This window comes from Cantharellus anzutake, assembly GCF_015039405.1.
Source record: "Cantharellus anzutake strain C23 chromosome Unknown EI90scaffold_17, whole genome shotgun sequence".
Lineage (NCBI taxonomy): Eukaryota > Fungi > Basidiomycota > Agaricomycetes > Cantharellales > Hydnaceae > Cantharellus > Cantharellus anzutake.
The window spans coordinates 1233763-1260631 of record NW_024066967.1 but is presented as its reverse complement, the minus strand read 5'-3'; the positions used below and the strand labels follow the sequence as shown (position 1 = coordinate 1260631).

The 26869-nt window shown below is 50.0% G+C and overlaps 9 protein-coding genes across 9 annotated transcripts; 3 read left to right on the top strand and 6 right to left on the bottom strand.

Annotated features, from left to right (window-relative positions):
* Positions 1-272: 272 nt before the first annotated feature.
* On the bottom strand, positions 273-1961 carry EI90DRAFT_590583 (uncharacterized protein). Its single transcript, XM_039067842.1, has 5 exons — positions 1763-1961; positions 1633-1686; positions 1380-1562; positions 871-1319; positions 273-806 (listed from the first exon to the last, which is right to left on the bottom strand). Exons 1-5 carry the CDS (start codon positions 1833-1835, stop codon positions 345-347), a joined length of 1221 nt encoding a protein of 406 aa, XP_038917656.1. The 5' UTR covers positions 1836-1961; the 3' UTR covers positions 273-344.
* A 3588-nt stretch (positions 1962-5549) lies between these two features.
* EI90DRAFT_3052672 (uncharacterized protein) lies at positions 5550-6412 on the bottom strand. The gene is made up of 5 exons (XM_039059968.1): positions 6289-6412; positions 6143-6233; positions 5991-6087; positions 5842-5933; positions 5550-5789 (listed from the first exon to the last, which is right to left on the bottom strand). Exons 1-5 carry the CDS (start codon positions 6381-6383, stop codon positions 5730-5732), a joined length of 435 nt encoding a protein of 144 aa, XP_038917655.1. The 5' UTR covers positions 6384-6412; the 3' UTR covers positions 5550-5729.
* A 3505-nt stretch (positions 6413-9917) lies between these two features.
* On the bottom strand, positions 9918-11039 carry EI90DRAFT_590422 (uncharacterized protein). The gene is made up of 4 exons (XM_039067841.1): positions 10593-11039; positions 10273-10512; positions 10104-10210; positions 9918-10025 (listed from the first exon to the last, which is right to left on the bottom strand). Exons 1-4 carry the CDS (start codon positions 10820-10822, stop codon positions 10021-10023), a joined length of 582 nt encoding a protein of 193 aa, XP_038917654.1. The 5' UTR covers positions 10823-11039; the 3' UTR covers positions 9918-10020.
* Positions 11040-11256: 217 nt separating this feature from the next.
* Positions 11257-12261, top strand: EI90DRAFT_3121998 (uncharacterized protein; the record flags this gene model as incomplete). The annotated part of the gene is made up of 1 exon (XM_039063457.1): positions 11257-12261. The coding sequence occupies one exon, from the start codon at positions 11257-11259 to the stop codon at positions 12259-12261; it is 1005 nt and encodes a 334-aa protein (XP_038917653.1).
* Positions 12262-14077: 1816 nt separating this feature from the next.
* EI90DRAFT_590325 (uncharacterized protein) lies at positions 14078-14583 on the bottom strand. Its single transcript, XM_039067840.1, has one exon. The coding sequence runs from the start codon at positions 14470-14472 to the stop codon at positions 14206-14208; it is 267 nt and encodes an 88-aa protein (XP_038917652.1). The 5' UTR covers positions 14473-14583; the 3' UTR covers positions 14078-14205.
* Positions 14584-17500: 2917 nt separating this feature from the next.
* On the top strand, positions 17501-19545 carry EI90DRAFT_2916686 (MFS general substrate transporter; the record flags this gene model as incomplete). The annotated part of the gene is made up of 13 exons (XM_039054593.1): positions 17501-17766; positions 17817-17901; positions 17958-18017; positions 18071-18410; positions 18466-18603; positions 18657-18734; positions 18807-18850; positions 18911-18957; positions 19007-19135; positions 19194-19226; positions 19277-19334; positions 19392-19417; positions 19473-19545. 13 exons carry the CDS (start codon positions 17501-17503, stop codon positions 19543-19545), a joined length of 1377 nt encoding a protein of 458 aa, XP_038917651.1.
* Positions 19546-20236: 691 nt separating this feature from the next.
* On the top strand, positions 20237-22384 carry EI90DRAFT_3121996 (dihydroxy-acid dehydratase; the record flags this gene model as incomplete). Its single annotated transcript, XM_039063456.1, has 10 exons — positions 20237-20319; positions 20374-20388; positions 20446-20699; positions 20755-20957; positions 21019-21213; positions 21264-21453; positions 21507-21681; positions 21735-21928; positions 21981-22074; positions 22129-22384. The coding sequence occupies 10 exons, from the start codon at positions 20237-20239 to the stop codon at positions 22382-22384; spliced, it is 1659 nt and encodes a 552-aa protein (XP_038917650.1).
* A 938-nt stretch (positions 22385-23322) lies between these two features.
* On the bottom strand, positions 23323-24586 carry EI90DRAFT_589842 (uncharacterized protein). Its single transcript, XM_039067839.1, has one exon. The coding sequence runs from the start codon at positions 24327-24329 to the stop codon at positions 23535-23537; it is 795 nt and encodes a 264-aa protein (XP_038917649.1). The 5' UTR covers positions 24330-24586; the 3' UTR covers positions 23323-23534.
* On the bottom strand, positions 24188-25161 carry EI90DRAFT_3052649 (uncharacterized protein). The gene is made up of 3 exons (XM_039059967.1): positions 25096-25161; positions 24334-25026; positions 24188-24269 (listed from the first exon to the last, which is right to left on the bottom strand). Exon 2 carries the CDS (start codon positions 24935-24937, stop codon positions 24488-24490), a length of 450 nt encoding a protein of 149 aa, XP_038917648.1. The 5' UTR covers positions 24938-25026; positions 25096-25161; the 3' UTR covers positions 24188-24269; positions 24334-24487.
* Positions 25162-26869: the final 1708 nt, after the last annotated feature.

Genomic DNA, 26869 nt, shown 5'->3' with positions numbered 1-26869 from the left:
CCAGTTGATCCACACCCTTATCTGTTGACTAGTTTTCACCATCAACCCCTGGACGATGTTTACGACTCTGTCCTCACCATGCAATCTCCCATACCCGCCCCTCTCGATTCCTCTGAAACGAGTTGTCTTCGAATCCAGCTGACATGTCTACATCCAAAGTACCCAACTCGGGTACTGATTCCGAGCATAGGAAAACCATGAGCGCTCTAGTCCAACTGTTATTTGAACATCATATGATCAAGAGGGACAATAAGTAATATATGACCTCTCCTTCAGGTCCATTGTATCAAAAGAATGATGCAGTGATGCAGAGAATAGATTATAAGACCCAACTGGAACCCACTCTACCAACTTCCCTTGTCCACCCCCGCTTTGGATCCATCAATGACAGAGGCTCTTAAAGTCGATCTTGAGCTCACGGACGACAATTCCCTGTCTGACCCCTCCTCGGTATATCGCATCAGAGGAAGAGAAACATAAGCTGGTGGAACTGGGTCCTGCATTTCGTAATCTCGAGTGACACTCATCAGGCCTGCTGGTTGACTAGCATCGGTAGGCGCTCGATCATAGGACCTCCATTGAGCGCCCAAACCCGTCCTGCTATGCCCTTGATCGGCCGTGTTGCGCTGAGGCTGTAGAGGAGAATGAGTTCGAGAAGGTGTATAATCCTGGTTATCGTGATCTGGATTCTCGGTATCACGCGTTGGTAGACGTGTGTGGGCGTATGAATCATCCTTCCGAATGTGTTGAACGAGAGAGCGAATAGGGAAGAGGATAGAAATCACGGCGAGAGTAATTATGGGTATCTGGAAATCGGTTAGCAAAGGTGAGTATCGGAAGGTCGTCGTCGAAGGACAGGGACAGGTGTACCTGCGAAGGCTTGATTGTTCGGTCTGTTCCACCAAGGAAAGGAAGCTCTTGCGATTTTACATAAAACTCCGTAGCTGTTATCCATATCCCATACACCATCCCAAATAAAATGAAGAGAATTGACTTCTGCTTAACTGAGGGCTCCGCAGCCACACTAGAGGAACGACTTTTTTTCATGGCGACGCTATAAATCACCCCAGTTAACCACGGCATTCCGACCAGGATGACGAACACAAAATGATCGGGTATCTTTGAGGATCTCCACGGCGCGAGGTTCAGGCGGGAATTACAAGCCGCCTGTGACCCAAATATCTTTCTAGATGATTTTATCACGGTAAGCTTTATCACCAGCAGGCCACAAGTGACGTTGAAGAGTAGGTTGGATAAAACGAAGATGATAAGATCCAGGGCACGTTGGCTGAACAGAAGAGTATAAAAAGTGACAGTGACTATGATCATCTCGCATAAGCAAGTGAAAATCTAGTTATAAATATTTGACAAAAACTCACTGGTAATGTTGGCGCCGAAGGAGAGATAAGCGGCCAGGAGGGCATGATACGCGCTTAGTGTTTTGTTGCGCAACATCCCACCAAAAACGAGGGAGGAGATGGTAAGGATAAAAAAGATTGTGTACTGGAACCAATACAGGAAACGCTTGTCCGACAAATTCTTTATTGCGACAATCGAAAGCCCTAAAAACACATGGACAGCATTATTAATCTGTCCAGCACAAGAGGATGATAGTAGAAAGAACAAGCTTGCCTGATACCGTAACAATAACGTACGTCGCAACCCTGGCAGGGACTCCGCCAATTTCTACAATGATCGAGAGTGTCCACGGCGCTTAGATGCCACAGGGCGTTGCTTCCGGATAGGAGGTCACAAAGCTCACCATCATCCGGGCACCACCCTTTACAATCTGTTTGCGGTACCGCACAGTACGCTGCTATGGATGCTGCGTCCATGTCGAGAGTTATTAGGAACCGACTGACAGGTCAATTTTAGCCAGCCCTTGTCAGTTGGGTCGTACGTAACGTCACCAGCAGACCACGATCAGAGCTATCTGAGAGGAGGTCACAAAGTCCGGCTGGAAGGGGTTGAGCGCTGCGGTGCTGAAAGCGCAGGGTCAAGCTTTGAGCATTCGGACAGAAAGGCACGAGGCGGCTATGCTACCGAGGCACAAATCAAATTCGAGCCAAGCGCAGATCATAGGCACAGATGTTCAAGGCACCGCCTCGCAAGCGGGCGACAAAAATAAACGACAGCTGTTGGGAGGCTTGGCCAACTGGAGAACCGCCAGAACTGTGGGGTTCTGGATGTCTTACCGTAACGAGGATCGAGGTCACATGGCAACATTTTGGCGATAATATTTTCGACAAGAAATGGATGCGCGGCGCAAGCCAGGACATGGTCCTACGGCCAAGATCAAGGATTGTTTGGGGTTGGACTGTCGGCAATTAAGTGTCTACTAAACGCAAATAATGACCAACGGATGACAGTTATGACCTCAGCACACTCCGCAAGACGTCCAGCCTCAAGATCAATGCGGGCTTATTTAGTCGGACCTCGCGCCGGAGTCCAACTCGGTGCAAAAAAAAATCGGCGCATATAACTCGATGGGGAACAACTCCGATTTGGGATAAATGGGCCCTTGTCATCGTGACTCGGCACCGCTGCACGAAGACCATACGTGCATGGCAAGACTTAACCAGGGACCACTGTGGTAAGGACATGATATGAAACGAAACACAAGATACAGGGGAGAGTACAGAGGGGTATCAAAGGCATGCATGATAAATGAATGAAACTGGAAATCGTATGTGGGGCAGGAGAACGGGGTGGAGATGAGGTGCGCGCGAGATTCAATACACTAAGACGAAGGTTTTGCACAGAGTAAACGAGTGCAGTGACAAGCATTGACGATGTGTTGACTGACGTTGAATGAAAAAATGGCAAAGCAACGATATTGGCAGCAGCGGCAGTCAAAACTTGGGTGCTGCATGGATTTAGATAGATTAGTTTCACAAACTACAGCGGCAGCGCAGGGTAGTTAGCAGAGGGTCCCAGCTCTGGGACGAAATTAAGTGCGTAGCTAGCCGCAAAGGCAGGCAAGCACGTTCAAGCAAGCGCAGAAACACATAAGAGGAGATGTAAGTATGACACTGACAGGTATGTGGAGTCAAGGCATGTGAAACAAGGGCTCGCAGACAAGCGCCAACCTGTAATTAGTCTTGATACTGAATGTCAAGAAACCCTGCCTGATCGCGATGCCGAGTCTATGAGCATGTCGGATACTATCTCAGCAGCACGGCCGGACAGAGCTCCGCATGTACACGTAAGTTGGTTAGCAGGATGAGGAAAAGGCCTCAGATGGCAGCCCAAGAGAGAGATGCAACTGAGTTAGCAAGGACCCCCGAGGACGCGCCAGTGGAGGTGGCCAGATAGGGTTAAGGCGCTAAAACTGCGATGTATTGAATTATATTTTTGTTACCATTTTTGGATGATCATAAGATCTACCTCGGGCACGCCGATTTTTTTGGCACCTTGCTGTAAAAGGCCACCGCTGATGAGTTTACAACGTGAACAACTCACCCGGGGCCACCGGAAACAAAGCTCTGCTCATGGCCATCTCATAGTCTCGCGGTACCATTTGCTGCGCAGTGTAATCGAGCCCGAATCACGAGCCTTGGCCGTTCCCACTGTGTTCGCGGCCTCAACTTTTGTGTCTGAATAACAAGGTTTCTGCACTCTCTTGGCCACGTTGAATGGCCCGAAGCATGCTGGCGGGCCATTTGAGCCGTCGGGGGGTGAAGTTTGGGTAAGTCGTTTGGCGTTTTCATTCGAAACTCTAAGGAGACATAGGCTAAGCGGCCCGAACTGACCCAGGATGTGACTAGTATAGCGTTCTTCCCTTTGGCACACCTTCTCTAATCCTGCTTTTGGGTACCATGGAGTGCTCGAATTGAGTACGATGGCTGATCCCTAACCATCTGCAAGACTCAGATGGGAATACTAGGCGGAAACTGGCTGGAATTCAACGCCCCCTTTGGGGACCGCATCCTGGAAATAGGGACAACTGCTTCAAGTGTAAAGATCTACGTTTTGTGCTTGGAGAGACCAAGAGGCCATGGAGAGCCGATAATTCATTTACATTACAACGTTCTCCGCAATCACAGCTCCCAGAAGGAATGGGTCCTCCTGCACACTGGTGGATTTTGCTTGTCATTTCCAAACAGTTGTTTACGTAATCATGGAGATTGACATGTCATCGCCACCAAATTATTCAAAAGTCGCGGTGAACAATTCACAAGTGTGAGGCGGGTCAAAGGGGGCTGTCGGGCGGTGCGTCTAGCAGACCCACTCAGTTCCGGGTCCCTTGTGGGGTGTGGCTACTTGATGGTCCTGCGCGTTCCTATCCAATCAGGCGTTCGGCTCCATGTCCTCGCATTTTTGTTTCCGTGAAGTGTCTTGAAGGGCCGTGTGTCTATTAGCGAAGCTATATGTTTCACTTGTCACAACGGTGACAAGAGACTGGTTTGAATCATTGAAAGTCGCCTTGGATACCCAGAAATCCCAAGGCACATAAAATAACCGGATAGCACGCCAATGCATACCATCCCACAGGGGGCATTTCAGTCATTCTAGGCGGTCACCGCATGTCCCTACCAGCATTTAGTATAGATAGAACCAGGCCTCATTTGATTTGGCGTCTGTGTTCACTACGAACTGGTCGAATGTAATTCAAGGACTATTCTAGAGGAACTTTGGACAGGTGGACCTTCAAAAAAACTGCTACACCATATTTGGATCGGCTAGCAGTATTGAGCGGGCTTCTCTGTCGATCCATTAATTTTAAACGACACAGCCGGTGGGCATGAAACATGGAGCCCGGGAGACCGTGTAGGGTGCCAAGTGGCTGCCTCCACATTAAACGCCGGCGCTGGGCGTTGGCACACTGAAGACAGTGGCAAAAATAAATCAAGCCCAAGTCTCGCCTCTGCGTGGTATGGTTCAATTTCGTTTCTGGACTCAACTGATTCCTTGGTTCAATCGTGTTACGTACATGACTCCTATGGACTCAAGTATTGAGAGTTCTCCTTTCTTCCACAAACGGGGAACGGGGAATGTAGTACCCTAGCTCCCAAAGTCTAGGGGACGAGGGGAATGCCTCCCGCCCCATGGTCGACTTCTGCGGCCAACCGGGACGGCACCATGTGGTACTCGCATGCACACATCACGATTTGGTGAGGGCGAGGCGGCATCGGGCACACCTGAACAACGCTTGATACGAGAATACAAGCTGAAACGATGCAGGGGCCCGAAGTAGACAAACTGATTTTCCTTGACTTGCACTTGTCTGGAGGGTCAGGGGATAGTGCCAGGCCATATGGCCAGCGGAAGAAAGGTGTTGCCGGCGCGTCGTCGTCGTCTAAGACTGCACGTACAGGATCTGAATTGATCTGCACGCCGCATTCACCCAGGATAGAATCAGAGGGGGTACACGCGCTTCAACCCTATGTGGGATATCAAAACGAGGCTTCAGAGACATTTAAAATACTACCACTGCTTCGTGCGTGTGCCACGAATGAGGGGTTAAAGCGTGTGTGGAGTCGCAGGTTTTTCTTTGAAGCGTGGGTGAAACTGCCGTTGGTTATTGACGATCACAGCTTTTTGGGATCATCGTATTTGCATACTTTATTTATATGGATCAAACATAAAACACCAAGTGCCAGTTAACTCTAACAGTCAAAGCGACAGAAGGGACAAGCAGGGCGCGCAGTGTGTAGGCACGTTATGGAGGCTCGAATCAGCAAGAGAACTCCAGAGTGCTGGGAGTGTGATCTAATTGGGCACTGAGTCTACATACTAGAAAAGAGCTCGGATAGATGTTTGATAAGGGCATTGGCATCCGTGGCAACCTGCAGGGGAATGGGAAGTTCATTCGTCATCATTGTTAAAGATTCGAATCACCTTCTGTTCCTCTAGTTGCTCCTTTACCTTATCGTGAGTTTTCTGAACAGAGCACTTCCAAGCTCGGTTACGAATGGTTGCCCTCTTTTTTACTGCAATGTCGCACCAGCTCCAAAGGGGATTTTCACTGAAAGGTCACAGTACTATACCGTCGGCGAGGGCAAGCTGAACAACTAGGGAGCGCTCCTCAGGCATATCGGCGAAGTAAGTATTATAACTTTCTTGCAGTGCTTTCACACTTTTTTGCTGTGACGGATATTCATAGGATCAGAGAAACAATTCTAATAATCATACCGCTCACGTTGCGGAACCCAAACCTGCGAGCAACATTGCTAAGGTTCAGGTCAAGTTCAGATTCCTTCACTTGCGCGAGTTCTTCTTTAATTTCCTGGCTGAAGAAAAATAACTGTGATGAGTGGGCGGCCGAAAGCACGCAGCTGTGACTACATTGCAGAAAATAGCCCCTTCTCCAGCGAGGAAGCCTTCGAGCGTGCGTTATCAGCAAGGGCTGCATTCTTAACTTGTAATGCTTTCCCATTCATAGTTGATTTCGCGCTTTTCGCTGTTAAATAGGTCGTCATGAAAAGTGGACGTGTGTGAGCCATGAGCCCTAAAAAAAGGGCTTCCAAAAATATAAATAAAAGAACCTTTGGCAATTTCGAGTAGCTGTCGTAGTCTGAAGATGTGAGTTCAAATTCACAGGCAATTTCAAGTTGCACAGGGAGGATGAATGCTCACTTGGAATCAGAAATTGTTTCATCGTCCAGTAAAGTCCCACTCTCAACGTCCTCATTACCTCGTTTTCAATGTCATCATCAGGGTATGTATTACTATCCTGAGTGAGCTCAAGGGTTTGGATGCGTGAAGCAGGTGCGTTAGCGACGCGTTTTGTAGCTAGAATTGAACGAGTTGGAAATGAGAATGGTCAGTGTACTGCTGATAATTCCCAAATGCGATTCGTACGTGAGCCCATTTTCATAGCACGCGCCACTTACGACCCAAGATGTTTATTGATTATGTAATTACATCGCTCGGTCCCGACGGCTGTGCTTGAATCTCCGTCGAAGTGACAATCGTCGATTTATTCTGTATCCATCAACTTGAGACCCGTAGAGAAACACTAATGTCCCTTTCTAAACGATTTCTGCCGCTCGTAACTGTGGTCCGACTTGGGCTTGGAGCATTTGTGGCCTTCACTGCTTGTTCGCCAAAAATTCGGCCGCAAAGAGTCCCTGATCCTCTCTTTTTTGGGTGAAGGGGAACTGGCAACTGCCATAGAGGTTGAAATTGTGGTCCAGGCCGAAACTCAAGAACAAACTCCCAGAACAAGTGCTGCTTGATCTATGGTGCTTCGTCTTAAATTGAACCGGGACACTGGGTTGCTACTGAATAGGATGGCTTTGCGGCCTGCTGACAACGGTGGGATTCTTTCCTGAGGATGTCAACGGCGCGTCGGGTATAAACTTATGGCCGCAGCATTACCTTAGCGATTCATGATCAATTGGGAATGCAGATGGAAGAGCACAGGCGTACTCACAATAGTTGCCATCATACTTCTACGGACGTGGTTGAGGACGTAGTTGTAGCGGCGTCTGCAGGGGGCTTGGGTGTCGCAGCCACACCGCGACGACTCGGATATGTTATCTACTCAACTAACAGCTTTGAATAGGCTTTTCCTGCCTGGTCTCTCTACGCCACCCCCAGAATTCCATATCATGTCCCGCCGCCTTGTATCCGGTGTATTGTCTCGGTTTGCGCCGAGATCATTCCACCTTTTGAATTAGTCAGCTTACAAAGGAAACAGAATCTCTTGCCAAAAGCTGTCCAAAGACTGTGTTCGTGCCATATTTGTACGATGATGGACATAGCAACGAGGGAAAAACTCCACATTCAAGAGTATATTTATCGGCCATGCCCAAACCGGTACTAGTCAGAGGCGGTGATTACTCACATAGTGTTCCGGCGATCCTATTACAGTAATTGCGAGCAAACGAGTGTGGGTCTTCCCGCTTCCCGCTTCGAACAAGGCCCCGCCGACGGTCTCAAGCAATTCCGGCCTTTCTCCGTTTCTCCTACCAATGCGTTTCAGTTTTGAGTGCTTTTTCTCCGTATACGGATCGAGAAGCTTCGGGCTTTCGCTATTCTCAATGGCAGACATATTCGTAGAGGCGATGTCAGGGGCAAGACCATTCTTTTAGTTCCAGCCTCAAACGTGTCCATACCTGATGATATTCACTCACTTCGTATTGCAGGTCCCCAATAGGGATCGGCAGACGGTAACGGTTAGGATTGGGATACAGTATAAATAGAAGACTCCATCGAGGAGGCCAGAAATAACAATATAGTCAATACATTGGTGCCTGCATGTTGGTATTGATGGAAAGATGCTGCATGCAATGCAGTCAAAGAAACGAATTAACATGACGAAATCACAGTGTTGAAACGCGAATCTCCATATCCTTGTTCGTATCCGCGCGTAATGCAAATGGATGGAGTGATGAATGGGAATGTGTGGATACCGAAATGAAGTAATGTGCGGATGGCTCAGGGTAAGTGACTTCTGCAAATGAAGAGGGACAGCAGGAATGGGTGTTCAGGGAGAGCGAGAAATGGGCTGAGAAAGTGGATCAAACAATATGCAATGTGAATGGGGCGAAAAGAAGCAGAGGTGTATGACGAATACTGAATATCAGAAATGGGATATCGAAGGATGGTGGCGCCGGATGCATGGATCTACAGTAAAAGACAAAGAAAAATGGCTGGTAAGACTAAAGGGAACTATAGAATCGCACTTTATAAATTTATGAAGGGAATGAGGAAGATAAGCAGTGGGGAAAATATCATATGTAGGGCATGAGGATCATAATGTTCTTCAGGATCGTAAAGCGGCGGAAGCGTCCCGAAGCGTAGCAAGTGCATCAAGGGAAACCTCGGCAGGGTTGGACATGCCTTCCGCCTGAGTGGTCCCATGGATATTGTGATGGACATGATGACGATGGTGCTGTTGAGGAGTATGCAGATGACTGTGCGATTGTTGCTGCTGTGACGGCTGTTGCTGTTGTTGTGATTGCTGTTGCTGATGATGCGCGCTAGTACCAATATCCAGTCTGGGATCGTCGTCTCGTTCTCGTTCGTGTGATTCAAGGTGATGTTGAAGATGTTGAATGGGTTGATGTTCTCCAACACTTCCACCAGTGCTGCCACCCACATTTTGTCCACCGCCGAGGGCAGGGCCCGTCATGATACCAGGCGGGCCAGGATCACGGTGAGGGCCGAATTCTTCTTCTTCACCTACGTCCGTGCCAGTCATCTCCCCACGTTTGATGCGCTCGAGCTGAATCTGCAGACGGATGACCTCGCGTTCATGCCATCGTATACGCTCCCTCTCCTCACGCTCCCTATCACGCTCCTGTTGCTCGAGCTTCAGGCGCTTGATGGTAATTGTGTGCTCCTCACGCTTTCGCTTCCGATTATCTAAAGCGTGAAACAAGTTCACAATGGTCTGGCCGAGAGGAGGAGACGGCGGATCCCCGTCGGCTGGCTGCGAATGGTCTGATGAAACATCTTCGCCTTCCCTATGACTCAGGGGCTGTGAGTGCTCTCGAGCCGAGTCAGGCTACAAATTCAGGGCGAGTTAGCAACTCCGTAGACAGGAGGCTCGATAGACTGTGACATACATTCGCAGAATCACGGAGGCGTCCAGAAAGCTGAGGAGGAATGTAGCCGCCTCCAACAATAGGAAGCAGATGATTGGCGGCAGACGAAGGTGCGTTAGGATCATGGCCTGAGGGATCTAAAGAAGGGTAACTAGAAATGAAAGTGGTCCTCGGCGGGGGCGGAACAGGTGGAGGAGGGTAGTACCGCTGATACTGTGGATGGGTGCGACCATTAGTAGGCTGAATGGGGGACATGATGGGTGAAGTGGTGTATCCCAAGCTGCCCGCGGACTGGAGAGGGACAATTGTGAGAACCGAGCCAAAAAAAAGTGCGTAATAATGGAGTTAACCTACCTCTATGGGGAACGGCCCACTGACGGAGCGATTCAGCGGCCGATAGGTGCCATTTCCTGACCCAAGTGGACCAGAGGATTCTGTGAGGGGGACAAGTCCACCGGTGGCGCTGCAACAACAGGACGGTTCATAATGTCTCTGACAGTGAGAAATTGAGGGAGTTTGTCCTTCACTCTTGCTGACATGGTGGAAGGTTAAAAGTGAAGGCGTAAGTTCAGTCACATGATAAACATAGATTCTCCAGGCGCTTACCCCATATCCGCGACAGGTCTGAGTCAGGGGGAATATCGTGCTCGTCGTTCAGGGTATCCGCAGCAGGGCCAAGCTCTTCCTTGCACTCATTATACAATTTTCGAATCCTGTGGCGAACGCGAAGAGCGTCAACCCAGCTGTCAAGATGGACTGGGAACGCGTGCCCTACTTATTTACTTTGTTTTTCACACTAGTCCCCAGAAGGTCAATCGTGCGCGTGTCGTCCAGGTCAAAACGCGGGTCGTCTTGGAAGAGATATCGCGCAATCTCCCGTTGTAAGTCACTTTTTGGCATGCCAATGACTGCACGCGAGTGCTCAGCAGTGGAGGTGGCGATGAACACGCCTGCCCAAAGGTCATTGTTGTGTAGGGCATTGATGAGACGATCCGTGAGGTCAGCTTCTTCCCATCTACGATGAAAATGAGACGCGACGATTTGGGACTGAAGTCGCGCGGGGAGTAATGAAATTGGGCATGAATTGCGGCTTACCGGACAGAGATACCAGTCTTTTCCTTACTATCCTTCTTTCCCGGGCCACGTCCTCCTTTTTTCCGGATACGGAGGGGAGAACCCTCCTCGAATTTCTCAAGCATCACAGGATGCGGAGATGAATGACTCGGGCCAGCTACGACGTCAGATTGGATGAAGTGCTGATGACGCTCATCCGAAAGATGGGGCCGATCCATCGAGGACAGCGACGAGTGTGGTAGGTGCTGCATACGCAGATCTAAGTGTGGACGAGTGGGAGACGAAAAGTTATGCGGTCCAATGTTGGATTCTCGGAAGACGCGACGGAATAGGGCGGAAGCTAAGGAACGTTGCAGATGCGGATTCGGTAGCCCCAGCTTTTCCACTATTCTTGTAACAGCGATTAATAGAAATGAGCTGAAATAACAAGCGGCGAACGAGGAGCACAGCGACAGTCGAGTAGATTTTCTCGGAGGCTAGTTAACGGCGTATACAGACAGAAGGGAGCATACAGGACCAGTATTTACGCCAGGCAGAGAGGTGTGCACTGGAGCAGCGTGGTAGGGAGCACCAGCTGCCATGAGGCTCATAATATGAATGGGCGTGACGAGCCAGTGTGACAGATGATTCGTGACCGATTGACTAGGCTCTGCCGGCGCTTAATCTGATCACCGCAACAAGAACAATGTCTACATACTATCAGCGTCTGAGACATTCACGGCGAGAGCAGATCAGTGACACTCCATCAGATCTTGAAACCCCGGAGCTATCTGTTCTTCCCCAACACTCCATTCTCATATTCCCATCGCCTCCTTCCGACCCAAGCACTCCCTCCCTCACGCACCTGCGCCACGGATCAGCCACGCCATCTATCCCAGCTTCCCTTATCTCTTCCGTCGAGGCCCGCTCACCTCCAACTGGCAGCACACCAACTGACTCATGGGATGACCTAGGCTCAGACGCTCAGCGGCTGCGCGCCTCCGAGCCTCTCACTCGCGACAGACTGGCCCAGCTCCAGTCAGGCTTTGAATGGAGTGAAAATGGCCTGGTCGAGCACTGGGAATGGAGTGGTGGCATGTCATCGTCCAGTTCCAGCCCTTCATCTCTCCTACAAGGCAGGCGTCCGTTATCTCGACCTCCCCCAAGCGCGCTAGCCACAGACTATCATAGTGCTTCGTCTGAGTTTCACTTCTCGACGACATCCTCCTCTCGCCTTGATGATGAGTCCGATTTTGGCTCGCTGTTTATGGTCGCATTGCGCACGCGTGACGATCCGAACCTTCTGCCCGATCCCTTTGCATCCACTAATTCCTGCATAATTCGCCACCCAAAGACATTTCGGCTCCCTTTTGAGTCCTGGTTACGATATATCTTTGATTTGGACCCGACGACCCTCGATCTGCTCAAACAATCCAGTAGACCTCACCTGAATAATCTGTATCATGGTGACCACCCAGAGCAGGACCCGTCTTGTATCTTATTCACCGCCCCTACTATCGGTGAAAAGGCGACGGATGCGGATCAAGACGTACAGCCCCCGCGTGATGTATTCTCCGATGGACCCCACATTGCCATCCGCACCCTGCGCAAAGGTTTAGAGGGCCTATCGGACCAAAGCATTTCTGCCCAACAATTATTTTCGACCGCGATTCGAGTACCTTATATTATATTGCAGGCCGTGCTAAGATGACTGCGTTAACTTGCTATTTCGAGCCTTGAAACGTCAATCGTACGTTTTCCCTTAGGGCCCCTAACCCTGTAATCCTAACCACTTCGTCCTAGAGTTAACTTAGATCTATATACATCAGGATAGTAAATATCGCGGTTGTAATCAGTACATAGACTGCCATGTTCCAAACCCTCTCATCATTTCGTTATGGAGGTTTCAAATCAGTACCCACAACGCCTCATGCGCAAAGGGTGCCAAAGACGGGCGAACATGCTGATGCACGACTGGCTCGGTATCCTACAATCTTTAGAGTTGGCCGTGTGGGGACGCACTTCCGCTGAAACTTGCCATATTTCGCAAGTGGCCATGTTGAAGCTTCATGGGGCATACGCGCGCATCAGTACACGCCAAACCCCACCCTTCACCTGCTTCGATCATTGTGTGACATGTGGTGCGGCGTTTTGGCAAAGCAGTGCGTCTTGAACAACAAAGCTCTGTCCGATGCTACATGGACTTTTGCAACTAGTCCTTCACAGACACCTCTCACAGTTTAATCGAACGCGGCGCATGCCACGCTCCCTTCCCCCACTTCTACCGCCTAGTCCCTTTCCCTTCAAGCGACCAACTTCGCAGAAGAAATGACCGTGTGGAACAAGTTCACGTTTTATGGTGGACATGACAACAATAAATATGACGATGTTCGTTCAGTATTGGAAGGAATCTATCGTCATTTCCCAATCGAATGCGTACTATCCCAAGTGCCGTGCTGTCCAGGCGTGTTCGGCCACGCTCTCTTCTCTCGCGCAATATTTTGATTTTGGTTCCGGGGGCGTGTTTACACATGAATGGACTCTGAATTCCAAATTGACGTTGTGAGGCGTTTGGGGTAGGAAAAGAGCAATCCCTTTTCCGACGGAGTTGGGCATTATTCCAGATAAGCTGGGAGCCTGATCAGCTTGGGTGAGAACGGAGGACAATATCCGATATTGAGCAATTTGAGTATTCGATATATATCCAAGTGATGGCTTATCCAGGTGCGGGAAGAAAGGAACTTTTCTGTTGAGGCAATTTGATGTAACGCAATACTTTCGGCGGTCGATCGGGTTGCCATTCGTTATGGATCTGAACCGCACAACCGTCAATTGGAACTTTCGAATGAAATGGCCTATAACTGGTAAGTATGCCAGACTGAGACTGCTGGCGCCAATTTATGACCGCATGATTCAGGGGACGCTTTATCAGATTCACAACAATATGACAGCAATATTTGGATGAGGTAGGGACAGCATTGAGTTCGGTGTTTTACTGGACAGATCTGTCATTAAAAAAGTGACCGATATTGATGAAGGGTTCTTTAACGCCATATCGACAAGGAAGTAACAATTCCTACCACAGAGCAGGCGTTGGTAACCGTTTCGTGTTAAGTACTCGAGTGAAACGGGGTGTGGTGATCAAGTCTGCCCAGTTGATAGCCAAATCATTCGACTGTGATGTTGCAGCCAAATGAGGTTCAGATCCCAAGGGCACCTCAGAATGGACCCTAGAAACCCTCGAGACCCCTCTTTATTGTGACATAGATTCGATACTGGTTTGTACCCGAATTCAAGATGAGATGCACGCTCCAGATATGGCTTACGTAGAAGTCTGGCAAATCGCACAGGATGGATCGTGATTGCTCCGGAGACCAGGAGATACCCTTGTTTGGCATTCGAGAAGTTGTGCGTCCGCGATCTCGCAGCGAATGAGGACAAGACCGCCTGGATAGTCTCTGGGGCCCAGTGAAGCTCCGAGATCGAACCAAGAGCCGGGCCAAGGTTCTCGACCTGAAGTTCACTTATTCAGAAGATGTCAAGATCCTGAGTCTCTAACGTAAGTCGAAGGGGGATCCAGTAGAAATCCGACTTCTCATCCTCATGGCTTGAGACTCAAGCCCTGCTACGCAGCCATCTGGCGATCGTCGAAGACTCAGCAGCTGATCTTTGGGATGGCCAAAATGGATTGGACTTTCGTCCGCTCCACATGTTTCTTGCTAGCGTTCCTGGACCTGGCACTTAGTCGCTGGGAACACACATTCAGCAAGGAACACGTTTGTGTGCATTTCATATGCTTACGGAAGTTGGTGACGTTCTGTACCCAGCCCTCCGCGGTCACCGCCGGAGGCAACAAAACGGTATAAGCAAAGCCCGTTGCAGCCCGGAATTCGCACAGGGAGATGGATTGTGTGAGCACCATCGGCGGTCACAGGCGCGTGGTTTTCGCGTATGACAAACGGTCAGCGAATAAGCAGTTGCGGGTGACAAAGCTGCCCATTACACCACTCCGTAGTAGAACACCCTTCTATGACATATGATATGCCGCACTCGTCAGGATGACGCGCATTGACGGCCCCCAAATCGCATCATCCAACGGCATCAAATCACAGGTTGGAAAGTCCGAATGGCATTCTGACCTAGATGCGAACTGGTCGAAGGAATCGTCTATGCTTAGGCAGGCTAGCACAATTGGTATCCTCAACGGCGAAAGTAGCCCCCACATTGGACCCAAGGGCGCAGAACACATGTGTAGTGCTAGGCGAAATGAAACCAGCAGCCGCCAGGGAGTATAACGATATTTTCTATCTCAAGTTCGCTCAATGTCAAATTGGAAGTTGAGCGCGGCTCTAATTTGCATGAAGAAAATTCTGCATGACAAATGAGGGTGGTCCCATCAAAACAAGACAAGATCAGATATCCTTCTTTCCAAGGCATCTGCCGATTACCCTTTCCACAAGAGCCTTTGTAATGACAATCAGATTGCGGCACCGCACTTGGGTTGACTTATCAAGATACATACAGTTAGTCCCATACTCGGCACAACCCTGACTCCTGAACGACCAGACGTTATTCTCGGGTCTGTAATACCTAAAAAGCTCAAAGAAGGCTGACAGGACGGGAAGATGGGAATATTTCGGTCATATCCGCTTCATATGTGGCAGAGGGTGAGGACTCTGAGGAGAACAGTGCGTCCAGCCTTCGCCCCATGCAAACTACGGTGCTAGACAAGTTTTCAGAATGCCGCTTTAAGGGGACGAGGATCTTCCAAGTGAGATGCCCACGACGATGCTTTCAGTCATCGCAACATTGTGAGTCACAGTTGACCCAAGCTTGACGACGTCAGACTACCGGTCACACGGTCACGCCCATAGAGGCTGGTATCCTGCCTAGTCACGCCCTATCACGGTCTCAGGGTCAAAAGCCAAGACCTGGACATGTGACCGTACAAGAGATGTATGCCTGGCGGAGTTGGCCGAATTCTCACCTGGCAGTTGCCATCTCTAAATGCATATATGCATCCCGTTCCGCAGTGATTGACCAGCGAATGACACGGCCAGGACAGGGCTGACGAGAATTTGACCCGTCATTGTCAGTCCAACACACTGGCACTGAGTCATATTTCATTAACGGCTCTCCAAGACGTTCATGCCTCGTGGCGGCTCTCCCAAATCCGCAGGCTAAGATGTCTGTCCTACATGCCGCTTACGGCCTCGGTGCATTCTCATCGCCGTTTGTTGCAACCCAATTTATGCGGCAGGAGTGGTCCACACCGAAGACCACAATAATTCTTCTGAAGATTCCAAATTTGCGGAGGTGATGAAATGGGTGTGATGCATCTTTGATTCTTGTTTATGTTAGAGTCGAAGGCGAGCATTTGCTTCCATAGCATCGGTGAGTCTTGAAAATTTTGCATTTCAGTGTCCATGGGCGGATGGATTGTATCATTCATCATCGAGAAGCGCGGAGGTCGGGGAAATGCTGGATATATATCAAGTGGTTTCTTTGGAGGCGAGCAATAGGGAATATGTTTGTTGGTGAAATAATTGTTTGGGGTATCCGGTTGGATCAGAAGGTGGGTGACAACACCGTGTGCGTTTCTAGGCAAGGAACTTTTGGGGCAGCTCGGTCCACGCAAGGCCATAACCTTTACGGGCTATGCACCATTGGGTATGCGTTCACATCACATCATTGAGTTGCAATGATGGCACAACACGTTCGTTCATTCCTTTAGGGTCTACTGACGCAAGCTTCTCGTGTAGTATGGGCCCCAAGTGTTACGGCCGCTGTAAGGTTGGCATCCTTTGAATGAAAGTAACTCTGCGGCCAACTACCTGAGTGTTAGTTTGATTGGGATTTCTTTATGCTTGGGGCTTGGTGACGCGACGGTTGAAAGTGGCAGAGTGATGATGATATATAGCCAGCTCAGAACTTGTTCCCGTCAACAAGCGACTGGTTTGGAGCGGAAGGATGATACCAAGCCCACCAGCATCTGGCAACTGCCGCACTGCGGACAACGATTCACCATACGCGAACACACCACAGTAATGGTCTATGCGTCCGCAATACACATGTGACTCATCGACAGGCACAGAATTTTCGGTGTCTTTGCTTCCAAAGTTGACTATCATGGTGTTGTGGGTCAGAAGGCCTTGAGATGCCATGTGGCTGTTCACGCCAAAAACGCCGCCGGCGAACAAATACAGCACGCTGGCTTCATACACAGTGCCATCCCCGTCGCTTGTAAGCAATCAGACCGATGTCATTATCCCCCATGCTTGTCAGAGTTCCCACTGTGGTAGCCAGCCGACCCAGGTCCCCTCAGAATCTGAACATTGCTCCTGAGTCATGAAGTGTGCATTCCAATGAGCGCGCTCAGCACCCCTGCGGCCCAAAGGCTAGCTCGGCACATATTACAATTCCTTGGAAACCATTAGTGAAACCTAGGCAGGTTGCCAGCCTCTATTAGTATAGAAGTGGAGCCTCGTACTGAAACGGTTGGGCACGATAGCGAAGCTAATCAGCGATCAAGATTCCGTTTGCCGTGGACGTTACCGGGGAACGGTGGACACTGTTCCCGCAACTCCTGGCTCTTTGGCCGATGGGGTGATCCTCTCCTGAATGGATGGGTTAATGATTCGGAAAGCACCGGGGTCTAGCCTCCAAGATAATGCGAAAGTTTATCTCCTCCGCGTGCAGCCCAACGCTAACGGACTCGATTACACATAGAATGGGTGAAACACCAGCTGAGTTCTCGAGTGCGGAAATGGCCCAAGGTCGTGGGAAAATTACCCATTTTAAGAGAGAGAATTACGAGTTGTGGATGGCGCCACGTTTTGGCCACGTTTGAGCAATCACATTGGAATCATTCTGACGGTTGCTATTAACGCTTAGATATATTTTAGAGGCTGGAGCTATCCAGCCCAACGCTGTCCCCTAGTTTGATCTCGATGACTGAGATATCCCCGCCTGGGACTGGGATTCATCCAGCTAGGGAAATTGAACCTCATATCCATCTATCTCGACCGTCTTCCAGAGCCTCCAAGACAGAAACCCCAGCGGTTAGATACCCTCCGAGCCTTCCAACTCAACCACCCACTGTTGAAACTGTGGAACCTACTGAAACTATTCCTGCTTCGAAGCGCAAGTTGTTAGAAAGACAGTACTTTTTGTCGATGTGCATGAGTTTGTTCCTCGCCGGGTGGAATGAGTCAGTGTCCATCGCCTTTACTCGGATTTAATCCTTTACCCTTTGATCAGCGCGAGTGCTGGCCCCTTGTTACCCCGAATGCAAGCCACCTATCATGTTGGATATACTGTAGTATCACTCATCTTTATCTGTAACTGTGTCGTACGATCTATCTATTCCGTCGACTGATTGTTTTTATCTCACTGCGGTCATATTAGGGCTTCATATCGGCCGCCCTTGTCAACCTTTGGCTAACGGATCGTTTTGGGTTTGGAAAAGTGAGCTTGATCACGCTATCACCATGAAGTTCTGAACCAAATATGGTTGTCAGGTAATTACACTTGGTTCGATCCTTCAATTAATTGCGTACTCAATTCAAGCTCCCCAACCACCATTTCCGCTTCTCGTCCTCTCTTACTTCATCAATGGTTTTGGTCAGGCTCTCCAAGACGCTCAATCAAATGGCCTCGTGGCGGCACTCCCAACAAACCCGCAGGCTAAGATGTCTATCTTACACGCCGCCTACGGCCTCGGTGCATTCTCATCACCACTTGTCGCAACCCAATTTACCCAGCGGCGTAAATGGACATTTCACTTCTTGACTAGTCTTGGGGTCGCCTTCATCAACATGGTGGCCCTGGTATGGATCTGCCGTCTTAAGACGCAGGACGGTGAGAATGACAGCGTCGATGCAATTCATTCGTATTTATCTGCAATGTGGCGTAGAATTGCTTCGCAATGTTGGAGTGGTTCACACTGAGGGGCATAATGATTCTACCGAAGATTCCAAGTTCGCGGAAATGATGAAATCGGGTGTTGTTCAGCTTCTGGCATCTTTCATTCTTGTTTACGTTGGAGTCGAAGGTGAGCAATCGTTTTGGAGCGTTGATGAGTCTCGTGTGGACCCCGAATTTCAGTAACCATTGGCGGATGGATTGTATCGTTCATCGTCGAGAAGCGCGGGGGCGGGAGCAACGCTGGATATGTGTCCAGCGGTTTCTTTGGAGGCGAGCGATAGAAGATATGTTTGTTGGCTAAATAATTACTGACGCCGTTTTGGGGTGTAGGATTAACACTGGGTCGAATGCTACTTATCTGGTTGAATCAGAAGGTGGGTGACAATGCTACGGGGAGGGTTGCGCATGTTTGGATAATGGGTCTTTCGGGGCAGCTTGGTCCACGCAGGGCCATATACCTTTACGGGTTATGCGCCATAGGGTATGCGTCGCGCTGTATCACCTAGAATGGTACCTCACCAATTATGCAGCCTCGAGTTCACAATTTGGTTCACGCCTTCACTTATCGAGAATGCACTGGCGGTCTCCTTTGTCGGTCTCTTTTTAGGGCCTATTTACCCGCTTGTAATGAACGTAGCGTCCGCCATCGTACCTAGGCGGTGAGTGAAAGGAACGACGTCAACAACTGCAGGATCCTCAAAGAGATCAATGTTAAAGCATTCTGACTGGCTCGATTGGGTGGATAGCTAGGTTTGTAGAAGCCCCCAGTCAGTGGAGAAGGACTAATGTTGGAAGCGCAGCATTGGTCAAACAGGATCCGCTACATTCCCGTTTATTCTTGCAGTGATAGCACAACACGTTCGTCCATTCCTTTGGTATCCCACTAATGCGAGCTGATCATGACTTCTCGTTTAGTATGGGCTCCAAGTTTTACAGCCACTGTAAGTTTGGCGTCCTTTATGAAAATGACTCTGCCACCAACTGCCTTCGCGTTAGTTTGATTGGAACAATTTCTTTTATGCTTGGGGTTTGGTTCTTTGTTCCAACTCCAGATAGGCGCAAAGATTAAAAGTAGATGAATAACGATGGTATAGAACTGACTCGGACCCGTTCCAATCGACGAAGGTCTGGCCATAGAACTTTAGTGTACTACAAGCCATCCTGCTTGTAAACTTGAACTTTGCTGCAGCTCTGGGGTCATATCGAGAATACAGAGTCAAAGACTCACGCCGAATACATTATGCCACACCTCCTGAAATCACTACTCTATGTTGTGGAGCTATAGCCGGGTAGAAGGCATCGTTAGGTAAATTTAAGCTAGTCGAAGGGTTCGATGCGGGGGAACTTAGGGTAAAAGCAAGCCTACGTGCACCGGTATCTCAGCAAGATAGATGTCGAGCTTCGAGTGGATTTGGATGTGGGGTGGCTCCAGCGTAAGGCGCCCATTAGCTGTGCGTTCGCAACGCACGAGTGACATTTTGTGACTCAAGAGTGTCACATGTGACATGTCTTTGCACTTGTTCAATTGACTGCGACGGCGCTAAAAATGTTGGGCTCATTGCGTGCAGTGCACATAGGCCTCCGAGGGACCTCTTCTTTTCACTGTTCCTCGAAGTCCCTTGCCCAAGGTGCCAAGGATGTCGTGATGAATCGCTACAGCAGAACAGTTACCCAACCCAAAGATCAAGGCGCCAGTCAGGTGTGTTTGTGAGTTTCGTCATGTATTTCATTACCTACGCAGTGTCTATCTTGTTGTCAAAATGAAGGCTATGTTATTTGCCACTGAGGGGGTCTCTGAGGATGCTGATTTCAATAAGGCAATGGTTGGTGTTGCCAGCGTTTGGTGGGTTCAGCTCTTCCTCCGATCCCCTCCATAATTTTAACTCGTATTCGCCAGGTATGAGGGGAATCCGTGCGTATAATTTCACAAACAATCTGGCAATTCGAAGCTTATGCCAGCGGCGGATAGATGTAATCGTCATCTGCTCGGTCTAGGCCAACGAATTAAAAAGTCATTAGTGGAAGCCGATCTTATTGGGTATCAGTTTGGTACTGTTGGTGTCAGCGATGGTATCAGCATGGGGACACGGGGGATGTCATACTCTCTCCAGTCCCGCGATCTTATCGCTGACCAAGTCGAGACTGCTGCGGGCGGACATTGGCTTGATGGAATGGTCGTCGTCCCTGGCTGTGACAAGAATATGCCGGGCGTCCTTATGGCATGTAAGTGAAATTGGTTTGGGCTTCAGACTGCGTCTCTAAAGTGGTTTCTTCACAGTAGGACGTCTCAACCGCCCTGGGATAATGGTGTATGGGGGTACTATCCGACCAGGGGCGTGTGAAGGACAGCCCCAACTTGACATCGTCTCAGCATTCCAATCTTACGGGAAGTACTTGCAGGATGGTCAGACGTCCGAGGCGGAAAAGTTCCGTTATAGTACTATTCGACACGCGTGCCCGGGACCTGGTGCATGTGGAGGGGTACGTCCATTGCAGCCTCAGGTTTCACACCTCTAAGTCTTTTCCTTGTCCTCGAAGCTAGATGTATACAGCAAATACTATGGCCAGCGCTGCTGAGGCACTTGGAATGACGTTACCGGGCTCGTCATCCTTCCCAGCGGAGGAGAAAGATAAGCTCGACGAATGTGACAGCATCGGAGCAGCTATGCGTGCCATTATTGAACAAAATATCTTGCCGCGGGACATAATGACCCGCCCGGCCTTCGAAAATGCAATGGTAAGCATGCCAACTGCTCTTGGCCACCTACGGAACTTAGTAGGTCAAAGGTACTTACCATGATCCTCGGAGGGTCAACAAATGCCGTCCTACATCTCATTGCTATTGCACACTCCGTCGGAATAAAGCTCACCATTGAGGACTTCCAAAATGTCTCCGACCGTACACCGTTCCTTGCAGATCTCAAGCCCAGCGGGAAGTACGTGATGGAGGATGTTTACAAGCTAGGAGGGGTCCCGAGTGAGTCTGCGTGTTAATAATGGGTGGTTTGGTATTTCCTCATGCTCAAACAGAAATTTTGCACTATCTGATGAAGAACAGCCTCATTGACGGCAACACCATGACGGTGACCGGGAAAGCTCTCGGTGAAAACCTGGAACGATGGGTTGTGAAGCATGGGGAATTTCCTGTCAACCAAGACGTCATCCGACCCCTTGATAAGCCTCTCAAATCCACAGGACATATAAGGTGTGCTAGCTCTCGTATGGATATTGAAACAGTGCCCATTCTCCTATACTCAGGATTCTGAGGGGAAATCTTGCCCCAGGTGGCGCGGTAGCAAAGATCACCGGGAAGGAAGGGTTTCAATTCAGGGGGACAGCGCGTACCTTCGATGGGGAAGAAGACTTTGTCGCTGCTGTTGAGTCGGGCTTGTTAAAGAAAGGCGAAAAGACTGTTGCGGTTTTGCGGTATCTGGGACCGAAAGGCGGGCCTGGTAAGTCGATTCGTAGCCCATTGACCAATTCACGGCTCATTGTTTCCCATAGGCATGCCTGAGATGCTGAAACCCACTAGCCTGATCATGGGCGCTGGCCTGGGTCAAGATGTAGCCTGTCTTACTGACGGACGTTTTAGTGGAGGGTGAGTGAATTGTTCCCGATGCTGAGTGAACTTCTCCGACCGTCATGGGTGCAGTTCCCACGGATTCGTGATTGGTCATGTTGTGCCAGAGGCCCAGGTCGGGGGCCCCATTGCACTTGTCCGCGACGGAGACACGATTTCTATTGACGCCGTGAAGAATACCATTGACCTGATTGACGTCGATGATGCGGAGCTCGAGAGGCGGAGGACGGAGTGGCAGGCTCCTCCGTTGAAAGTTAGCCAAGGTACTTTGTACAAGTATACAAAAATCGTGGAAGACGCCAGTCATGGGTGTGTAACTGACGCTTGATTGTGCCCTGATCATGTATATGGTGATTATCCATGTCGCAGGATTCAGGACTGTCTGCACGGGTAGTGCCATAATTATTGTATTTAGTCGCTCCACGAAAATTAACGTATGAGGATGTTTGTGCGGTGTGGAACATGCTTCGTAAAACCCATCGGTTCCAAGTGTAGATATTTGTACGCAGTAGGAGGACCCCATAACTGGCTCTATGAATAGATAGGGGGGCCCTTGACTGTCAGTGCATTCCCCGACAGACCCGACTGCTCAGCTGTTAAGTACGACGCAACACGTGACGAGTATGTTTATTAATTCAACGCCAGGACTCGGGCCCATCGCCATTTAGGTGTCTAAGATTTGACCGGGACTGGTTGACCGCCGTACGATCGTCCACGATGCGAGTTTGGTCCAGGGACAGATGGATGCTCTTCTGCGCCAAGGGTCTTTGGGGTCTAGCCGAGTCGGAATTGCGTTCCTCTCGCCCCTTTTGATGAATTGGCTCATGGACGGTTCTTGTACACCGGCTGAAAACTAGCCCCATATGGTGTGTGTTGGGTTGGATGGCAAAACTGCTGTGGCCGGTCGAAATGTCGATAATGCGGCGATTGAGCATCGGGGGGTTGAGACGACATCGGTTCGGGTGGGTTACACTGAGGACGAGCTTGTGTCCCATTGCTAGACCTCCTGCTTTCACGCTCGCTATACTGTGAGTCTGATGGAGATCGGGGCATCAAGTCTGGGGGGGAATCCAAGTCCACTAATTGTGCACTCTACCTCGTGCATCATTATCGATGTGGACTGATGGTGAATCCCAGTCTAGAAAGTACACGGGTGTAGTCCTGAAGTCCCGCGGCACCCGATCCGTCTCATGAGTAGGCTCAGCTGTGGGACCAGGCAGTAGACTGGGCGAGGGGTCGGACAAGGCAGGCGGTCCTGAATGAACATGAGATTCGGGGTGCACAACAAGGTCTTCTCTTGCAATAGGTCCAGAACCGGGGCGAGAAGTGTTCATCCTACGATGAGTGGGACGGGGGGACGGGGTGGTGGAGCCGTTGCAGGATCTTTGGTTCTTTTCCCCGGTCCGCGACGCTTCACTTGCACGTCGTATTCGCATCCTTGGTTTCGCTTAGCGCAGTTACTACATGGGCGGCAACCATCACACTTGAGCTTGCGACCTGAGATGCGTAATAAGATCAGTGCAACCGAGCCATTCACTGAGGCTTTTTGGCTCACGGCGGCAGAAGTGGCAAGCGCTACTAGTCTTCCTCCTCCTGGGAGGACAAACACCGGTGGATGTCTGTATATTACTGCTGATGGTGCTTGGTCCTTGTTCACTGGTGGAAGCCTGGTTTTCCTCCACTGGAGAAGACACATATTCACGTTCCCCCGATGATGCAGAGCTCTCTGAAGTGTTTGGCATAAACCCGAGTCCGTCTTCTGGGCCTTCATCAGGAGACCTGTCCTGCGTATTCAAAGGTGGCAAGGGGGATGACCCGTGCGAGTCGGAAGACAGACGGATCCCCCTTAACCGGGCAGGTGATGGAGGACGTATGTGTGTCGACCAGCCTCTGGAAGCTGGCCAAGTGGGCGTCAGCGGTGGAAGTTGTGAAATCACGTCCGGGATCGAGGGATAGGACGATGGACGTGTCGAGGGAGCATGGTAGATTGGCGTATTAGCTCGGGGAGCTCGCACAGCCTGGGGATTGGGTAGGAGAATACCAGGTAATCTCGTATCACAGAAATCAGGTTGAATCCTTTCATTTGGCTGCGATTGCTGCTGAAAAAGTTGAGCTGATGGGGACCTCGGTAGAAAAGGAGGAAGGGGAAGGTGATTTGGGGGTCGATCAGCAAATGGATCATGGCTAGAAGCGTGCGCTGGAAGTGGCCAAGGGTAAGCACTTCGAATAACACGGGCAATTAAAGATCTCGGACCTAGGAAGTATGGTTGCATGTAGGATGGTGCGGGAGCTGACGTTGAAACGCGTTGGTGTACTGGCGCCTCTTCGAGTCCGTACAATGGAGGAAGGTGTTTGGAATTAATTGGCTGGCTGCTGGCATGATGATGTGGGCCCGGCCTGTCTCTTTCTCTGTGCCGAACTGGTTATTTAGTCAACAACAACGAACTATGATGGTGATATCGAAACTGGACATGCCTGGCTCGTTTGAAACATGGCGCGGTTGGTGGGCTCTGATCTCAGAGTTGTTGTCTGAAAATCCCTGGGGTTGAAGTCGGTGGTGCACTCCTTGTCCCGGCGCGAAGTGTTCTCTCGGACGATCACAAATGGGGAGGTCGATAGGCTCGGGTGCACCGCGGCGATATATACGTGAGTGTTGGTGCGTGGCAGAGGATCCGTACTCAGCGGAAGGGACGTATTGCAACAAGTGGTTTGGAGGCGTGCCTTGAGGCCGGAATACTTGTCTCATCTGCCGCTGATCGGAGGGGCCTGGACCGTCGAGGGTCGCCAATGCAATGTGGCGCTGAGATGAGGAGGACGGAGGGCGTGATCCTTGACCACGTTGAAGATGATGATGTGGATTTCTATCCCAGCTGCCTTCCATGTTTGATGCAGGTTTGGTGGCTTGTTTGCCAAGGGAGCGCAGGTGGCTTGCAGATCAGTGAAACCTATGTGAGACAACCGAATGTAAAGGTGAGCACGTTTGCAAGAACTGCTGGCGGAGGAGCCGATGGAGGTGTTGATGTTGGACTACGTGACAAGGAAAAAAAAATAGGTTGGACCTCGCGTAGACGGAGACGAAAATATTAAAATAGGCGGAACTGTGAATTTCAAGGAACCGATTTTCGGAGCCAACCTTGAACTTCTTATTGATTCCTCTTTGCTTTTCTTGGAAAATGTTCCAGAATGGGCGATGGACGCTGGATAACGTTTCGAGGGAGGAAGGCGGACTATAACATGTCAGGGCGCGTGGCCGATAGACCTGAGACATGGTGTCACAGGTCATGATGGCCTTCTAGTGAGTCACTCACGAGCTTCTCCCGCGAGGACTCATGCGAATCAGCAATGATATCTCGTAAGATGTGGACAGAATCCCTGTCTTGAACGTTCCCGGGTTTCAAGGGCGTGTAGCAGGAATTGTCCAATCCCCAAATAGGCAGTTGTCTCCGTCGGTCCTAACTCAGCGCCGGAAAAAATACCGAAGGGGTTTACGACTCAAATTTATTCCCATCCAGGATCTACTAGTGCATACCCTCTCTCTGACTTCAAGTCCTCGACTAGAAGTTTCCAAAGACTTCGTCATTCGCTCTATAAAGCCTGTCACAAGCTGTGCCCCGTTCACTGTTTGCCGGCAGGCACGCATCCTTAGAAAAACATGAACCATTCCCCGAGATGAATACACGGTACAAATTGGTTCAATTAGGCCTCCACCAGCTCATCACGCGTCAGGTAGCAAGGCTACCGCATTGCATCATGTCCACGATTGGAAGAGATGTTTATTTCCCTTAACTGGTGTGGGAGATTGAGCGGACGGATTGAACCTTGTCGAGAAAGTTGCCAACGACTGCAATGCTGCCGGACCCTTTCGGGTTTCAAGGGTTTGACCTCACAAACCATTGGGTCGATCTACGCTACCCAGCCCGCCCGTGTCGTTTGACCGTCTTCACGTCTCTTTTCTCCAGCGCTGTCTGGATGTCATGATTAGAACAACTTGGCCACAGCGTGGTGCTGTTGTGTTGTTCCCTCGCGGTGAGACCCTGAACTGCGCAGGGCTTGAAGGGTTTTCACAGTATCAATATTAGTGCGGTGATTTCAGAGCCGGTTATGGCATTCCTGAGACATCTTATTTATGCGTTATTCCACTTCAATTTCCTTTCGTCATTTCATGGCAGACTTAGCTAACTTTTTTTGGTTGTGACATCTCCTTCTGATCGCCAATTCGAGAATTGCGAGAATTGCGAAAAACATCCTGCGGTCGGGGGTTGTTAATTCTCTTCCGTGATGCTCTCATGTACTTTGGTATAGGAGGTGCGCGCGCAGTGGAAGCACTTGTGCCAAAAAACACTCGTCAAACCTAGCTGGAACACTTTAAAACGTGCGCGCCTGAAGGCCTAGGTACGTTAGGCAGGAACATGTGCTTATCACGTAGCCAATATAAGTGGGCAGCAGAACGTCAAGGATTGGCTGAGTGCCGACTCGACTTACATGGAAGTGGACGCTGAGATTCCACTAAATGGAAAGGCGGGAAGCTCAGGCAATACAGAGAAAAAGGGGGTTAGGCCGGAGGCGAGAATGGCCCGTTTCCGGCAAGGATTATTGGCCGGTCCTGAATGAATATATTGTCTGCTAGGTTCAAGCTGCGCTGAGTCGAGGCAAGCGCACGGAAACTCGAGATAGCCTCGTGGCAAGGCACGCGGTCATAAACAAATGCTCAGGGAAGGTACATAGTTCGAGATCTGCAACCGGAAGCGCCGCCATGGGTCGGAGACAGTGGAGATCCAACCCGACCCTTTCCGGAATCGAAATAATATTACTT